Source organism: Ranitomeya imitator, chromosome 6 (genome assembly GCF_032444005.1).
Source record: "Ranitomeya imitator isolate aRanImi1 chromosome 6, aRanImi1.pri, whole genome shotgun sequence".
Lineage (NCBI taxonomy): Eukaryota > Metazoa > Chordata > Amphibia > Anura > Dendrobatidae > Ranitomeya > Ranitomeya imitator.
This window is the reverse complement of record NC_091287.1, coordinates 243,133,290-243,148,042: the sequence shown is the minus strand read 5'-3', so window position 1 is coordinate 243,148,042 and position 14,753 is coordinate 243,133,290. Positions and strand designations below refer to the sequence as shown.

Genomic DNA, 14,753 nt, shown 5'->3' with positions numbered 1-14,753 from the left:
CACTAAGGTTCGGCTCACATTTATCCTGCACTCTGCCCTGAGTGCTTACACTGGGGTTTCCATATAAATCTCTGTGACTATTTTTCTGTCCAATGATGAGAGAAGTATTCTAGGAGTGATACCTTTATTGGCTAACCAGAAAATAATATGTTTGCAAGCTTTCAGAGCACAAAGGCTCCTTCTTCAGGCAAGATTACAAATAGATTTAAATGGATCTATTTGTAATCATTGGCTAACACGGTACCACAATACAATTTGTTATTGTACATCATATAAATCTCTAAAATACGTGATTCAGACAGAACCCCTGGAGAAGATTCCCTATAATGAGGCAGATGGAGTCACTGTGGACACTATAGGAACTGTGATCAGGCAGTGTCCATCTTTTTTGGCGAGCATAAAAGTGGGGTCGACCACAGTTTTGGACACTTCTGGAAAAAAAGGACAATGCTGAAGAGACCAGATTGAGTCCAGAGTAACTCTGCTATTTCATTATAGAGAATGGATCTCTTGGGGATTCAATCTGTCACATCACGCTTATATTTAGGTGGAAACCTCAAAGTAAGTTCTCAGCTTAGAGTGCTGGATAAATGTAATCCTAAATGTTAAGTAAAATGTTCCAAATAAATAGATTCAACTCAATCCACAAAAAAAGCAAGTCCCCACTCAGGTCCGTAATCTGTTAACAGAAATGTAGGGGGCTTCCACGTTATTGGTAGCACAAAGGCTATGGAAAAGTGAAATGGCCCTCACCCCTCAAAAGAAATTCAGCAAATTCTGCACTCCCAAATCCAAATGCCCCCCCCCCCTCCCTTCTGAGCCCCAGTGTGTATAAATCACATTTAGCACCCACATGTTTGGCATTTCTGTAGTGATGAGAGCCTGCCTAATTTACAGGTGCATGTATCCAGAAGCATGAGCTGGGCATAATGTACTGGTCACTACAATGTACTGGTCTCTTCAACATACTGGTCACTACAATGGCAGTTTGCAATTTTCACTCAGCAACATCCACTACTGCTTGCTTCAGGAAAACATCCATGAAGTCAAAATCATCACTACACCTGTAGATAAATTCTCAAAGGGTTATAATTTCCAAAATGGGGTCACTTGAGGGGGGATTCTGCTTTTCTAGCACTTAGGCGCTCTGTCTATGGAGTCCACATACTATTCTAAGAAAATCTGTGCTCCAGGAGGCAAATAGCGCTCTGTTCTTCAAAAATCTCACAATGTGGCTACGCAGTACTGTACAGCCATATATAGAGCATTTCTACATTCAGCAGAAATTGTGGGACAAAATTTTGTTGCCATTTTTACCCATTTGCCAGTATGAAAATATAAAATTTGGGGCTAAACACAATCTTGGTGGTAAAAATTTAGTTATTTTTTTCTTCACTGCCCAATGGTATAAAATTATGTGACACACCTGTGGTGTCAGTATGATCACTGCACCCTAGATGAGTTCATTGAGAGGTGTAGTTTGTAAAACTGGGTCAGTTATGGGGAATTCTGCTATTCTGGCACCTCAGGGGTTCTGCCAATGCGACTTGGCACGCTCAAACCAGTGCTGCAAAATCTGCACTGTAATATGTTGCTCCTTCACTTCTGAGCTTTCCATTGTGCCTCAAAAGTAATTTTCGACAACATGTGGTGTATAAGTGAACTCAGGAGAAATGGGGTCCATTTTCTCCTGTTACACTCCTGAAAATACTAAACTTGGGGCTAAGATAACATTTTTGTGGTAAAAAAAAATTTATTTTTTATTTTTACGGCTCAATGTTACAAACTTCTGTGAAGCACCTGGGTTTTCAAGATGCTGACAACACATCTAGATAAGTTCCCTCAGGGGTATTGTTTCCAAAATGGTGTCATTTGTGGGTGTTTCCACTATTTAGGCAAATCTCTAAATGCGACACGGCACCAGCAATTGTTACAGCAAATTTTGGATTAAAAAAAGAAAATGCTCTCCTTCCCTTCTAAACCCTGCCGTGCACCCAAACAGTAGCTTTCCTCCACATATTGGGTAATGGCGTACTGAGGATAAATTGCACAACAAATTGCATGGTTCATTTTATCCTGTTACCCTTGTGAAAGTAAAAAAAAATTGGGTCTAAAGGAAAAATTTTGTGAAAAAAAGTTAAATGTTTATTTTTTCCTTACACATTTTATTAATTCCTGTGAAGCACCTGAAGGGTTAATAAACTTATTGAATGTGGGTTTTCAGCACCTTGAAGGGTGCAGTTTTTAGAATTATGTCACTTTTAGGTCTTTTCTGTCATATAGGCCCCTCAGTCACTTCAAATGTAATGTGGTCCCTAAAAAAATGGTTTTGTAAATTTTGTTGTAAAAATGAGAAATCGCTGGTCAACTTTTAACTCTTATAACTTCCTAGCAAAAAAAAAAATATTTCAAAAATTGTGTTGATGTAAAGTAGACATGTGGGAAATGTTATTTATTAACTATTTTGAGAGACATGACTCTGATTTAAGGGCATAAAAATTAAAAGTTTGAAAATTGCAACGTTTTCACAATTTTCGCCAAATTTTAAATTTTTTAACAAATAAACGTAAGTCATATCAAAGAAATTTTAACCACCAGCATGAAGTACAATATGTCACGAAAAAATACGCTCAGAATCAGTGGGATCCATTGAAGCGTTCCAGGGCTATGACCTCAAAGTAACAGTTCTCAGAATTGAAAAAATTGGCCTGGTCAGGAAGGTGAAAACAGGCTTCGGGGTGAAGGGATTAAGCACATCCAATTGTGAAAGTTATTATTACTCCAAGATCTATTGCTTAAAATGAACTTTATTCCCTGATAAAACCACTTTAAAGCTTGCCTTCAGTTACAACTACATCTTGTCATATTATGGCACTTACTAACATAAGAAATATACGGTAGCTTATTACAGATCATGGAGAGCAGCAAAATTTACCTTCCAGGAACTGGTCAAGGGCATGGTTAGTGTATGACACAACCAGTATTGGATTACTCCCCTGTTTCCAAAGATCAGTGTTATTAAGTAGCGCATACAAAATTTTCAATCCCACATAGGTTTTACCTAAAAATGAAATGAATATGCAAAGAAGAGAGACATTAGCGAACAAACTCGCAGTAAAATCTAATTCTTATAAGGATAGGTTCCCATGCTCTAATTTTCTGCAAAAATGAATGCAACTTAAAATCTGTTCCAGGCATCAGAATTTATACGTTTTTTTGGCATCCACGTGGGTTGTTACAAACCTCATTTAGGCCCCTTTCACACATTAGTTCTTTGCTGTCAGTCACAATCCGTTGGGTTGATGGAATGACGGATCCGTCACAGATTGTGAAAAACTGATGCGACGCATCTGTTTTTTTCGACGGATCCGACTAGGGGAGCTGGTTAAATAATCCTAAAAAAATCAGAGCATGCTTTTGGTGAAATGTTTATAAATACAGTACAGACCAAAAGTTTGGACACATCTTCTCATTTAAAGATTTTTCTGTATTTTCATGACTATGAAAATTGCACATTCACACTGAAAGCATCAAAACTATGAATTAACACGTGGAATTATATACTTAACAAAAAAGTGTGTGAAACAACTGAAATTATGTCTTATATTCTAGGTTTTTCAAAGTAGCCACCTTTTGCTTTGATGACCGCTTTGCACACTCTTGTCATTTTCTTGATGAGGTTCAAGAGGTTGTCACCGGGAATGTTTTCACTTCACAGGTGTGCCCTGTCAGGTTTAATAAGTGGGATTTCTTGCCTTATAAATGGTGTTGGGACCATCAGTTGTGTTGTGTAGAAGTCTGGTGGATACACAGCTGATAGTCCTACTGAATAGACTGTTAGAATTTGTATTATGGCAAGAAAAAAGCAGCTAAGTAAAGAAAAATGAGTGGCCATCATTACTTTAAGAAATGAAGGTCAGTCAGTCTGAAAAATTGGGAAAACTTTGAAAGTGTCCCCAAGTGCAGTGGCAAAAACCATCAAGCGCTACAAAGAAACTGGCTCACATGAGGACTGCCCCAGGAAAGGAAGACCAAGAGTCACCTCTGCTTCTGAGGATAAGTTTATCCGAGTCACCAGCCTCAGAAATCGCAGGTTAACAGCAGCTCAGATTAGAGACCAGGTGAATGCCACAGAGAGTTCTAGCAGCAGACACATCTCTACAACAACTGTTAAGAGGAGACTTTGTGCAGCAGGCCTTCATGGTAAAATAGCTGCTAGGAAACCACTGCTAAGGACAGGCAACAAGCAGAAGAGACTTGTTTGGGCTAAAGAACACAAGGAATGGACATTAGACCAGTGGAAATCTGTGCTTTGGTCTGATGAGTCCAAATTTGAGATCTTTGGTTCCAACCATCGTGTCTTTGTGCAACGCAGAAAAGGTGAACAGATGGATTCTACATGCCTGGTTCCCACCATGAAGCATGGAGGAGGAGGTGTGATGGTGTGGGGTGCTTTGCTGGTGACACTGTTGGGGATTTATTCAAAATTGAAGGCATACTGAACCAGCATGGCTACCACAGCATCTTGCAGTGGCATGCTATTCCATCCAGTTAGCGTTTAGTTGAACCATCATTTATTTTTCAACAGGACAATGACCCCAAACACACCTCCAGGCTGTGTAAGGGCTATTTGACCAAGAAGGAGAGTGATGGAGTGCTATGCCAGATGACCTAGCCTCCACAGTCACCAGATCTGAACCCAATCGAGATGGTTTGGGGTGAGCTGGACCACAGAGTGAAGGCAAAAGGGCCAACAAGTGCTAAGCATTTCTGGGAACTCCTTCAAGATTGTTGGAAGACCATTCCCGGTGACTACTTCTTGAAGCTCATCAAGAAAATGCCAAGAGTGTGCAAAGCAGTAATCAAAGCAAAAGGTGGCTACTTTGAAGAACCTAGAATATAAGACATAATTTCAGTTGCTTCACACTTTTTTGTTAAGTATATAATCCCACATGTGTTAATTCACAGTTTTGATGCCTTCAGTGTGAATGTACAATTTTCATAGTCATGAAAATACAGAAAAATCTTTAAATGAGAAGGTGTGTCCAAACTTTTGGTCTGTACTGTATATATATATATATATATATATATATATATATATATATATATATATATATATATATGGTACATATATATATATATATATATATATATATATATATATATGTGTGTGTGTGTGTGTGCAGTGGACTATGTATAGATTTATTGTGTCACTGGCAATAATGTAGCATCTGTCTTGAAAAGCTGCAGGTTGCACTCAGGTGTTAATATGTATTTTCCTGAGACAAGTAGACCTTGGTCTCCAATCTCACCAGGGGGTCCTCCTCAAAGCCAAAAAGAAAGACATTTGACACCTCCTAGCTCTTGGAAGAGAGATGTTAATTACCGCCTGATAGTATCTATGTGAGAATGTTTACACAAAGGATCTCAAGAGAAAATAATATATTCATTGGAGGGCGCGACCGTGGTCCAATCAAAAAAACAAGCAATTATGATATTCACCTGAGACGCTGGTCTAGAAACCTGACCTCCAGACCAAAGCTATAAATTAGGGCTGTATACAGAGAAACGTGTTCACATGTGAGGGCAGCCTGAGACGCTGATGTTTTCCACCAACTCCATTCACACCCCCTCCCCCTCAGGGAGCAGAAAGCAAACTTCCAGTTAGACGATTACTGTAAGTTTTCTCCTGTTTATTTCATACTGTTTTGCATAAGTTGTATGTCTTTTTATTATCATATTTTTATACCTTTTTCGTACTGTAAGCACTGAACCTTTTTGTATTAAAGTATAAAACTTTAGCAAGTTGAACCTTGAATGTTCTAAAGGAATCAATAGCCTAAGGTGTGTGAGCCTTATGAGTGGTAGACATTATTAGTATTAATATTTCCGGGACTCATCGCCCATGTGTTCGAATGAGTGGTGGCAGCGTGCGTGCGCGGGTGTGTGGCCTGGGTCGATGTGTGATTTATGCTCCCATTACCGCATAGGACAGAGGTTGACATGCTGAGAGCAGGCACATGACTAATTAGTTACACCACGGAGTAGGGATCCGTGACAATGCTCAGTTTAAAAAAACGTAATACGTCACTGGATTCCGTCATTTGACGGATCCGGCGCCCATAGGCTTCCATTCTAGCAAACGACAGACGGCGACGGATTCATCTCTGTCCGTTTTTTCGACAGAGACTAAAAACGTTACTTTGTCATCTCCGGCCTACAGACAAACAATTTTCGATGGATCCAACAAACGACGGATGAAACGTGTGGCCATCTGTCGCAATCCGTCGGTAATACAAGTCTTTAAGAAAAAAGCAGATCCGGCGGCATCAGTCGCTGGATCCGTTTTTTTTTTTCAAAATTCAACGGATTGCGACTGATGGCAAAAAAACTGATGTGCGAAAGGGGCCTTAGATGTACAAGACAGTTGCAGATGTTTTTACAATAAATTTTCAATATGTGAAAATATATACAAAAAAGATAGCACCAGTATAAATTGCTAGTAAAACCATTAATGTTTATAAAATCAATATACATAAGATATTAAATAGATACAAATGAAATACGATGTGAACAAGGTGAACTGCAACCAAGCAGGGACAGAGAACCATATACAGTTAGTAAGAAGTAAAGTGCATGTAGAGACCTGTATATAAAGTAAAGCCTATAGTGCAGGTACAAGTGATAGCATACAGAGATCCAGTTTTGCACTATATACAGCTCTGGCAAAAATTAAGAGACCACGGCAAAATGTTCAGTTTGTCTGATTTTTCTATTCATAGGTATATTTTTGAGTAAAATGTAAATTGTTCATTTATTCTATAAACTTCTGACATGTCTCTGAATTTTCAAGCAATAAATTTAGTATTTTTTTTCTGAAAAGGAGAAATGGTCAAAATAAAAAAACCGTGCTTTCAGACCTCAACTAATGCAAAGAAAACAAGTTCATAATCATTTCGAAACAACAATACTAACGTTTTAACTCAGGAAGAGTTCAGAAATCAATATTTTGTGGAATAAGCATGATTTTTAATCACAGCTTTCATGTGTCTTGGCATGCTTTCCCCCAGTCTTTCACACTGCTTCTGGGGCAAAAATTTAAGTTCTTCTTTGTTTGATGGCTTGGGACTATCCATCATCCTCTTGATTATATTCCAGAGGTTTTCAATGGGGTTCAGGTCTAGAGATTGGGCTGCCCATGACAGGGTTTTAATGTGGTGGTCTCTTAATTTTTGCCAGAGCTGTATATGGCATGTAAGAAACAAGGAGGCACTTACATGATGATGTAGTGTGTTCGTATGATGTCCCCGAAGACGAAGAAGCGAAACGTGCATTGGGGTGGAGGGGATGCCTAACGAACACTACATCATCATGTAATTGCCTCCGTGTATCATACCATGCCATATATGTAGTGCAAAACTGGAACTCTGCATCCTATCACTTGTTCAAGTGAATAGATCCAGCTTCAGTAAGTAAAATCAAAAGGCTTTATATAGATCCATTTAAAATGGTAACATAGCTGCCAAAAACATACCCAGACGGGAATACAGGAGGAAGAGTGCCAGGTAGAGGCCTGAACGCGTTTCGAACACACTGTGTTCTTAAACTCAGTAACTAACAACAAACAAGTGGAAAATCGGGGCTCAGTAAAAACAAAACCATAGTCAGTCAACAAAAGTTTCATCCATAACAGCCAGGAAAATTGTTTGGGATGCAAAGAAAAACCCACAAATAACATCAGCTGAAATGCTGGACTCTGAAAACTAGAGATGTGACTGTTTCAAAATGCACATTAAGGAGGCACTTGAAGAAAAATGGGCTGCATGGTCGAGTCTCCAGAAGAAAGCCATTACTGCACAAATGCCACAAAGTATCTCGCCTACAATACGCAAAACAGCACAGAGACAAGCCTCAAAACTTCTGGAAGAAGGTAATTTGATGAGACCAAAATTTAACTTTTTGGCCACAACCATAAACGTTACATTTCGAGAGAGGTCATGATAGGCCTCCTATCATGAAAGGAACACCATTCCTACACTAAAGCACGAAGGTGGATTGCTGATGTTTTGGGGTTGTGTGAGCTACAAAGGCTCAGGAAACTTGGTCAAAATTGAACAAAAGATGAATGCAGCACGTTATCAGCAAAAACTGGAGGCAAATTTGCAATCATCAGCCCCGAAGCTGTGCATGGGATGTACTTGGACAATCCAACATGACAATGATCCAAAACACAAGGCCAAGTCAACCTGTCATTGGCTACAGCAGAATAAAGTGAAGGTTCTGGAGTGGCCATTTCAGTCTCCTGACCTCAATATCATTGAGCCATTCTGCATCACATTACATGCAATACCGAAGCAGTCGTATACCATATGAGTTGCCCTTGTGACCTCATATATATTGGTATGACGACCAGACCATTTAAAATTCGGATCCAAGAACATGTGAGGGATATTAAAAATGCAGCTGAATGCGTGGAGCTCTTAAAAACCATTCCAAAACATTTCTTGGATGTTCATCAATGTAATCCAAAAGGCCTTGTAGCCCGTGGTATTGATCATGTATATATGGGCATCCGTGGGGGCAACCTCAAACAGAAACTTATGCAGAAAGAGACACGGTGGATTGTGACACTCAATACGTTGACACCTAATGGCCTCAATGAGGCCATCAGCTTTAAGCCTTTTCTTTAATTTTTCATGTGTGCGCTATTTTATTGGGTCATGGTTCTGTGTTTGTTTTTAATTGTATTTTTGTTACTAATTATATGTCTTCGATTTTCTAGATATTGTCCTGTCATTCCATTAACACATTGCCTTCCTGGGGGATCCGGTCATGCTTATTACTGCCTCTGGATAAATCCAAGAAAACTATCTAAGATCTAAGTGGACTCTATGAATTGTACCATCTAGCATGGACCAGCGCCGCTATTCATAAAGAGATATATATAAATAATTTTGATATTGTGTTATATGTTTAGATAATTCTTAGTAGTGTACTCATGCTATTTTCCAGTAACATCTTTTGCATTTGCTGAGTACGGATGTCCTTGCTTGTTAAGCGTCTCTGCCATGTTACAGCATGACAGTTTGGATATATGATAGTTCTATCAAATCATGAACTGATACTCTTCTGATCGTATACTGGCTCCTTGGTTTGCCCACACATGTTTTATTGCCATTTATATTTATAATTACGTATTGTTTTTTCTTATAAATTATAATATTGCGGATATGGCACTGTTTGTAGATATTTGGGTAGCAGCCATCTAGCTGCTGTTGTTTATTTGTGTGGCTCTTACCAGGGTCACGACTTGGCACCTCCTGCTTTTGTTATTTCGAACTGCTGCGGTCCACATTTTATGGACTTATATCCATTGAGGCGCAGACGCGCTTTGCTCGCGCGCTGCACCCGCCCTTCGCCTGGAGGGGTCCGGGCGCGTTGCCGTGGTGATGGGAAGTGATGATGGAAGTCCTCCTTCCCATGGTCCGTGTCGCGCGGCGGCCTCCCTTTCGAGGGGCGGGGCATCGCGGGCAGTAGCGCGCCGATTCACTGATTGGCCCCCATTCCTCAACATTTATACCCGTGACCCTTACCTTTTAACCACGCCTCCTGACGAAGCTGTGGGCGGTGAAACGCGCGTCGAGGCATAGCGTGTCTCACAGACGCGGCTGCACACAGAGAGGACTATGTCGCAAGGTAAAATCATTTTTGTTTTACTATGACTATTACCTGCTTTGGCACCACTGTCAGGTGTAATGGCTCACGTCATAGAAAAACTGCACTATTCCATCTGACACCGAGCATCTGAGCTGACTCATTGCCACTTGCCATTCAGATCGTTATTTATTCTCTTGCGGCCATGCTTGTTAATAGGAGCAATTGGTGAATCTGGTCGTATAGTTGGCAGTCTGCAGCCCATTTAGGTCTGACTGCGAACTAGTGGGAGACTACAGTATTCTAAAGTCCTCATTAGCATTTAAATCATTTATTATATTATTATCATATTAAACTCACCACTAACCGGATATGAGATCAGTGGTCAACCTCCCTTCAATTCATGTGTGCGGCCGTGTTCCCAGAGACGCATGTTTTTCTTTTCTAGCACCAACTTGTGTGATCTTTTTTGGTGCCACAGTCTTTTAGCTGCTCTGTCCATTTACATTGCTTTTTTGCAACTTTGTCCCTATTTTGTATATCATATATGTTTAATAAAAATAAACTGTTTATTATATATACCCCCTTGTTGTTTTTGCGGTCTGCTTTGGGAGATATCATTTCATAAGGCCTTCTATGGGGTCGCCCATTGTTCATCTGATTACAGATCGTGCTGCTCTTGCTGAGCAAACTCTTTTTCAGTATACATGAATCAGCCACAAGGGGGCTATTTTCCGTTTGGCCACGGATTTTATGTAGGTTTATACACTGAATGCTGAATGCCTCAGAAGGCCAACTATTTAAATCCCAGACCACACCCTGGGGTGGAGATATGGTGGAGAATGTCCCACCCGCTCTATGGTTGTCCACAAAAACCAAGCCTTTAAAATGGACAATTAACACTTCTCAACACATAGTGTGTTGGAGCAAACTTCTGGGTTATCTACCCTCTATCACTTTGCCAGTGATTTTGTCACATATCCCCCCTCTGCCCAAGGCTGGGGTGATTTGGCACCTTCACTCACTAGACAGGGAAGTCTGGACACTGTATGTGCGATAATATGTAGTTTCCCGCTTGTGCTCCACATGAAAACTGGAGCACTAGAAACCACCTAGTCACACGGGCATTCTTCCCCTTCCTTCTCCTCATCCATCTCAGGGGCACATGATTTGATACTACCCTGAACTACCGGCCTAACAGGTAGTACCTCAGTGTGTCAATTTCCCATTTGATGGCCTTTCTAAGTTTTCTGCTTAACTTACTTATTTGGGACAACACGACTCCCAATTCAACTTCTGAGATGAACACGAATTCCCTACTGAAGTCTGGAAAGCCATCTTTACTTTAGAGGACCATTTGGCTATCAAATTCTTTGTGCCCTTAAGAAGATCAGTCAGAGAAATGGCTATCATTGTGAAATTTGGGATAAATTGCCGATAGAATCCCACAATTCCCAGAAATGCCCGAACTTGTTTCTTGTAGACCGGTTGCAGCCAATTCTGGATTGCCTCTACCTTGCCTATACTGAAAGCACTTGTCAGGTGTAGAGAAGGCCGCCTTTTCCCTGGCACTTGGGGACAGAAGATTTTGCCAGTACCCTTTCGGTAGGTTCAAGGTGGTGGTATATCTGGCTGACCCTAGCCTTTCAATGAGCTGATCGACCCAGGGCATCAGATATGCGTCGAACTTGGGACGCCTCATTTAGCTTCCTGTAGTCGTTACATAAACACCACTCTCCATCCGGATGCGGCACAAGGACAATGGGGCTGGACCGACCGCTCTTTGACTCCACAATGATGCCCAGGCTTAACATTCTCCTTACCTCACCTCCTAGGAGAGTACCTTGGGGACAGCTTCGGGAATCCGATACGGCTTTTGGTTCACCCTCATGTGCGGTTCCGTCAGGATTTCATGCTCCACAACCTGCGTACAACCTGGCAACTCCAAAAACAGGTCATATTTCTGCTGAAGCAGCTCTCCCCACTGTTGCTTTCTGGGCCAGTGGCAGTGTCTCTGCCATTGTAACATCCTCAACCCTGGGTTCAGGATTGGCCGCCAGGCACAAAACTTCCACTAGTTCCCTTTCTTGCCATGGTTTGAGCAGGTTAATGTGGTACACCTGGTACAACTTTCCTCTCCCTGGTTGGTGGACCTTTTAGTTGACGTTACTTAACTTTTCGACCACCTCATATGGCCCTTGACACTTGGCCAGGTATTTACTTTCAAACGTGGGTACCAACACCAATACCCAGTCACCAGGGATAAACTGTCTCTGCCTCGCTGATCGATTGTAGACTCTTGCCTGGGCCTCTTGTGCTTGAAGGAGGCTCAATTTCACAATCGGCATCACCACTGCGATCCAGTACCACATCTAGGCCACATGCTCGATGATGCTTTGGTGGGGTGTAACCTCTTCTTCCCAGGTCTCCTTCTCAATATTCAGAAGGGTACCGTCCATACAGCGAATTGAAAGTGGCGAACTCCGCAGAGGCCTGTGTGACTTCCCTGATGGATAACAGCAGGTACAGCAGTAGACAATCCCAGTCTCGGCCATTCTTCTCCATGACCTTCTTAAGTATGGACTTCAAGGACTTGTTGAACAGCTCCACCAAGCCATCCATCTGCGGATGGTGCACCGACTTACTGAGTTGTGTAATCTGGAAAGCCTTACATAACGCCCTCATCAATTTGGACATAAAATGAGTTCCTTGGTCCGTCAGGATCTCCTTTGGCAGGCCTGTCCGGGATAAAATATGGACTAGCTCTCAGGATATATTTCTGGCAGGAGTTTCTCAGTGGTACTGCCTCCGGATACCGTGTTGCATAGTCCATAACCAATAGGATGTATTTGTGCCCCCTGGCGGACTTAACTAGGGGCCCTACAAGATCCATAGCAATCCAGTCAAATGGGACCTATAATGGGCAATGGCACTAGGGGACTTTGGAAGTTGGATTCGGGAGCAATTAGCTGACAGGTAGGGCAGGATCAACAGTAGTTATCAATATCTCCGTGACATCCAGGCCATTAGAATCTCTGAATGATCCATTCTTGAATTTTGTCTAGTCTCAAATGCCCACCCAAGACATGAGAATGGACCAGGTCTAGTATCCTACATCTATAGGGATCCAGTATCCAGCACTAACAACTGCTCTACCATTTGCTCTCTTAGTTTAGTGACCCAATATAGCAGATCTTCATTTAAAGCGAAATGTGGAAAGCTGGTGTCAGCCCTTAGCTCTTGAGCCATTTATCACCATCCTATTGTCAAATGCCCCTTTTAGAGTAGAAAAATATTTAGAATTGAGAGTCCTCAGTGGTTGATACCTTTTAATGGCTAACTGAAAAGATGGTAACAAATTGCAAGCTTTCGAGACTACACAGGTCTCTTCTAAGGGTTAATCTCCGGTTTCTTCACAGAGCCAAGAGCATATAATATAGCCCAGGCTACTAAAGCATATGTATATATCACTCATAGTAATACCATATTACCTTGGGACATGTTGGTCAATCAATCAAACGTTAATTCCTAAGGGTTAATCTCCGGTTTCTTCACAGAGCCAAGAGCATATAATATAGCCCAGGCTACTAAAGCATATGTATATATTGTCATGATCTGTACTTTTTTCCCTGTCCTGTATTTTGTATAATATGTCATGATGTGATGCGACTTCTCTTTCGTTGTATTTACTGTACATTTTGCAATGTCATGGGGTGTATGTAACTAACCTGTCTCCTTCCCCCAATACTTGCAGCCCTGAGCTCTAATGTAATTAAGCTTTGTCCACACCACTAGGGAAGGAATAGCCATTCTTCCTCACAGCAGGTGGCTAGTCAAATGCACACAATGAATAGACTAAGTGGAGCCACCAGTTTAGAATCTTCTGGTGGACCCAACCATTGAATAGAAGGTGTGACCTCTACCCCCCTTCTTGGGCGGATCCCTGGAGCTCAGACAATCCATTCTTATTTTGAGATCAGATGTGAGTTGATCCTTGAAGGAGAAGGAGTGGGGATTCTTAGCTGAGGCAAGACCCCATGTCCATCTGGGACTGCGGAAGCGAATGGGGCGAGACTTGAGGACATATCTCGTCGTTCGTGAGATTGTTTTGGGATCCCTTGGACTAATTGTGGACTATTGCTTTGTTACCTGGCACAAGGATTATCGGGAGGTGCCCCTGAACCTGTTCCCTTGGACTAATTGTGGACTATTGCTTTGTTACCTGGCACAAGGATTATCGGGAGGTGCCCCTGAACCTGTTCCATTGGACTAATTGTGGACTCTGTAGATCTACCTGCATGTGTTGTTCCAGCGTTCTTGATAATATATCTGTTGAATCATCCCTCGGCCTGTTGTCCCTTCTTGCTCTGCCGTACACCCCGTCACATATATCACTCATAGTAATAAGATATTACCTTGGGACATGTTGGTAGTAAAATGCCGATGTGCTGTAAGCAGGGAAGGCCTCGACGCGCGTTTCACCGTCGTGGCTTCGTCAGGAGGCGTGGCTAATAAGAGGAAGGACTGGGATATAAGTAGGGAAAGAAGAAAGCTCTCGGACGAATCGGCGCACAACCCATCATGATGTAACTATTCACAGCCGGCAGGGGCAGCCGTGCGCCATGGGTAGGAGGACATGCGTCATCGCCGCCCATCCCCATGGCAACACGGCCAGCCCACAACGCCGCCAGGAACACCACAGCGCATGCGTGAGGTGCGCTCATGTTTTTTAACCCGTTTTATTAGGTTGTTTTGTTGTATTTCATTTATTTATATAAGCATTTTTGGTTTTCGATTTAGACGTTGTCTCGCTCTCATCTCCCATCTCCATCTCTCAGAGGGAATTTGCAGAGGACCCTTCACATTCAAAAGATGACAGTACTGGCAGGAACTTGAACATCTTCGATCTCATCGCAGGAATCTATTCTCTTTTGTATATTTATATGTACTGTATATTATGCACTTCCATTATTTGTTATGATATACGGTATAATTCTGTCTAAACTTGTTTTTTTTTTAATAACATTCTGACAGACTATTTTCCCATGTGCCCAGGTTGCATCCTTCTAATTTTTCTATCAGTTTCTATTAGGTTTTAT

The 14,753-nt window shown here is 41.7% G+C and overlaps 1 protein-coding gene across 1 annotated transcript in view; it reads right to left on the bottom strand.

Moving 5' to 3' along the window:
• The window catches only part of LOC138643351 (NFX1-type zinc finger-containing protein 1-like), a 341,406-nt gene that overhangs the window by 305,864 nt on the left and 20,789 nt on the right, over window positions 1–14,753 (bottom strand). Inside the window, exon 4 of the mRNA XM_069732273.1 lies at window positions 2,936–3,061. Coding sequence (XP_069588374.1) covers window positions 2,936–3,061 — 126 coding nt within the window. The remainder of the gene's footprint in view (window positions 1–2,935; window positions 3,062–14,753) is intronic.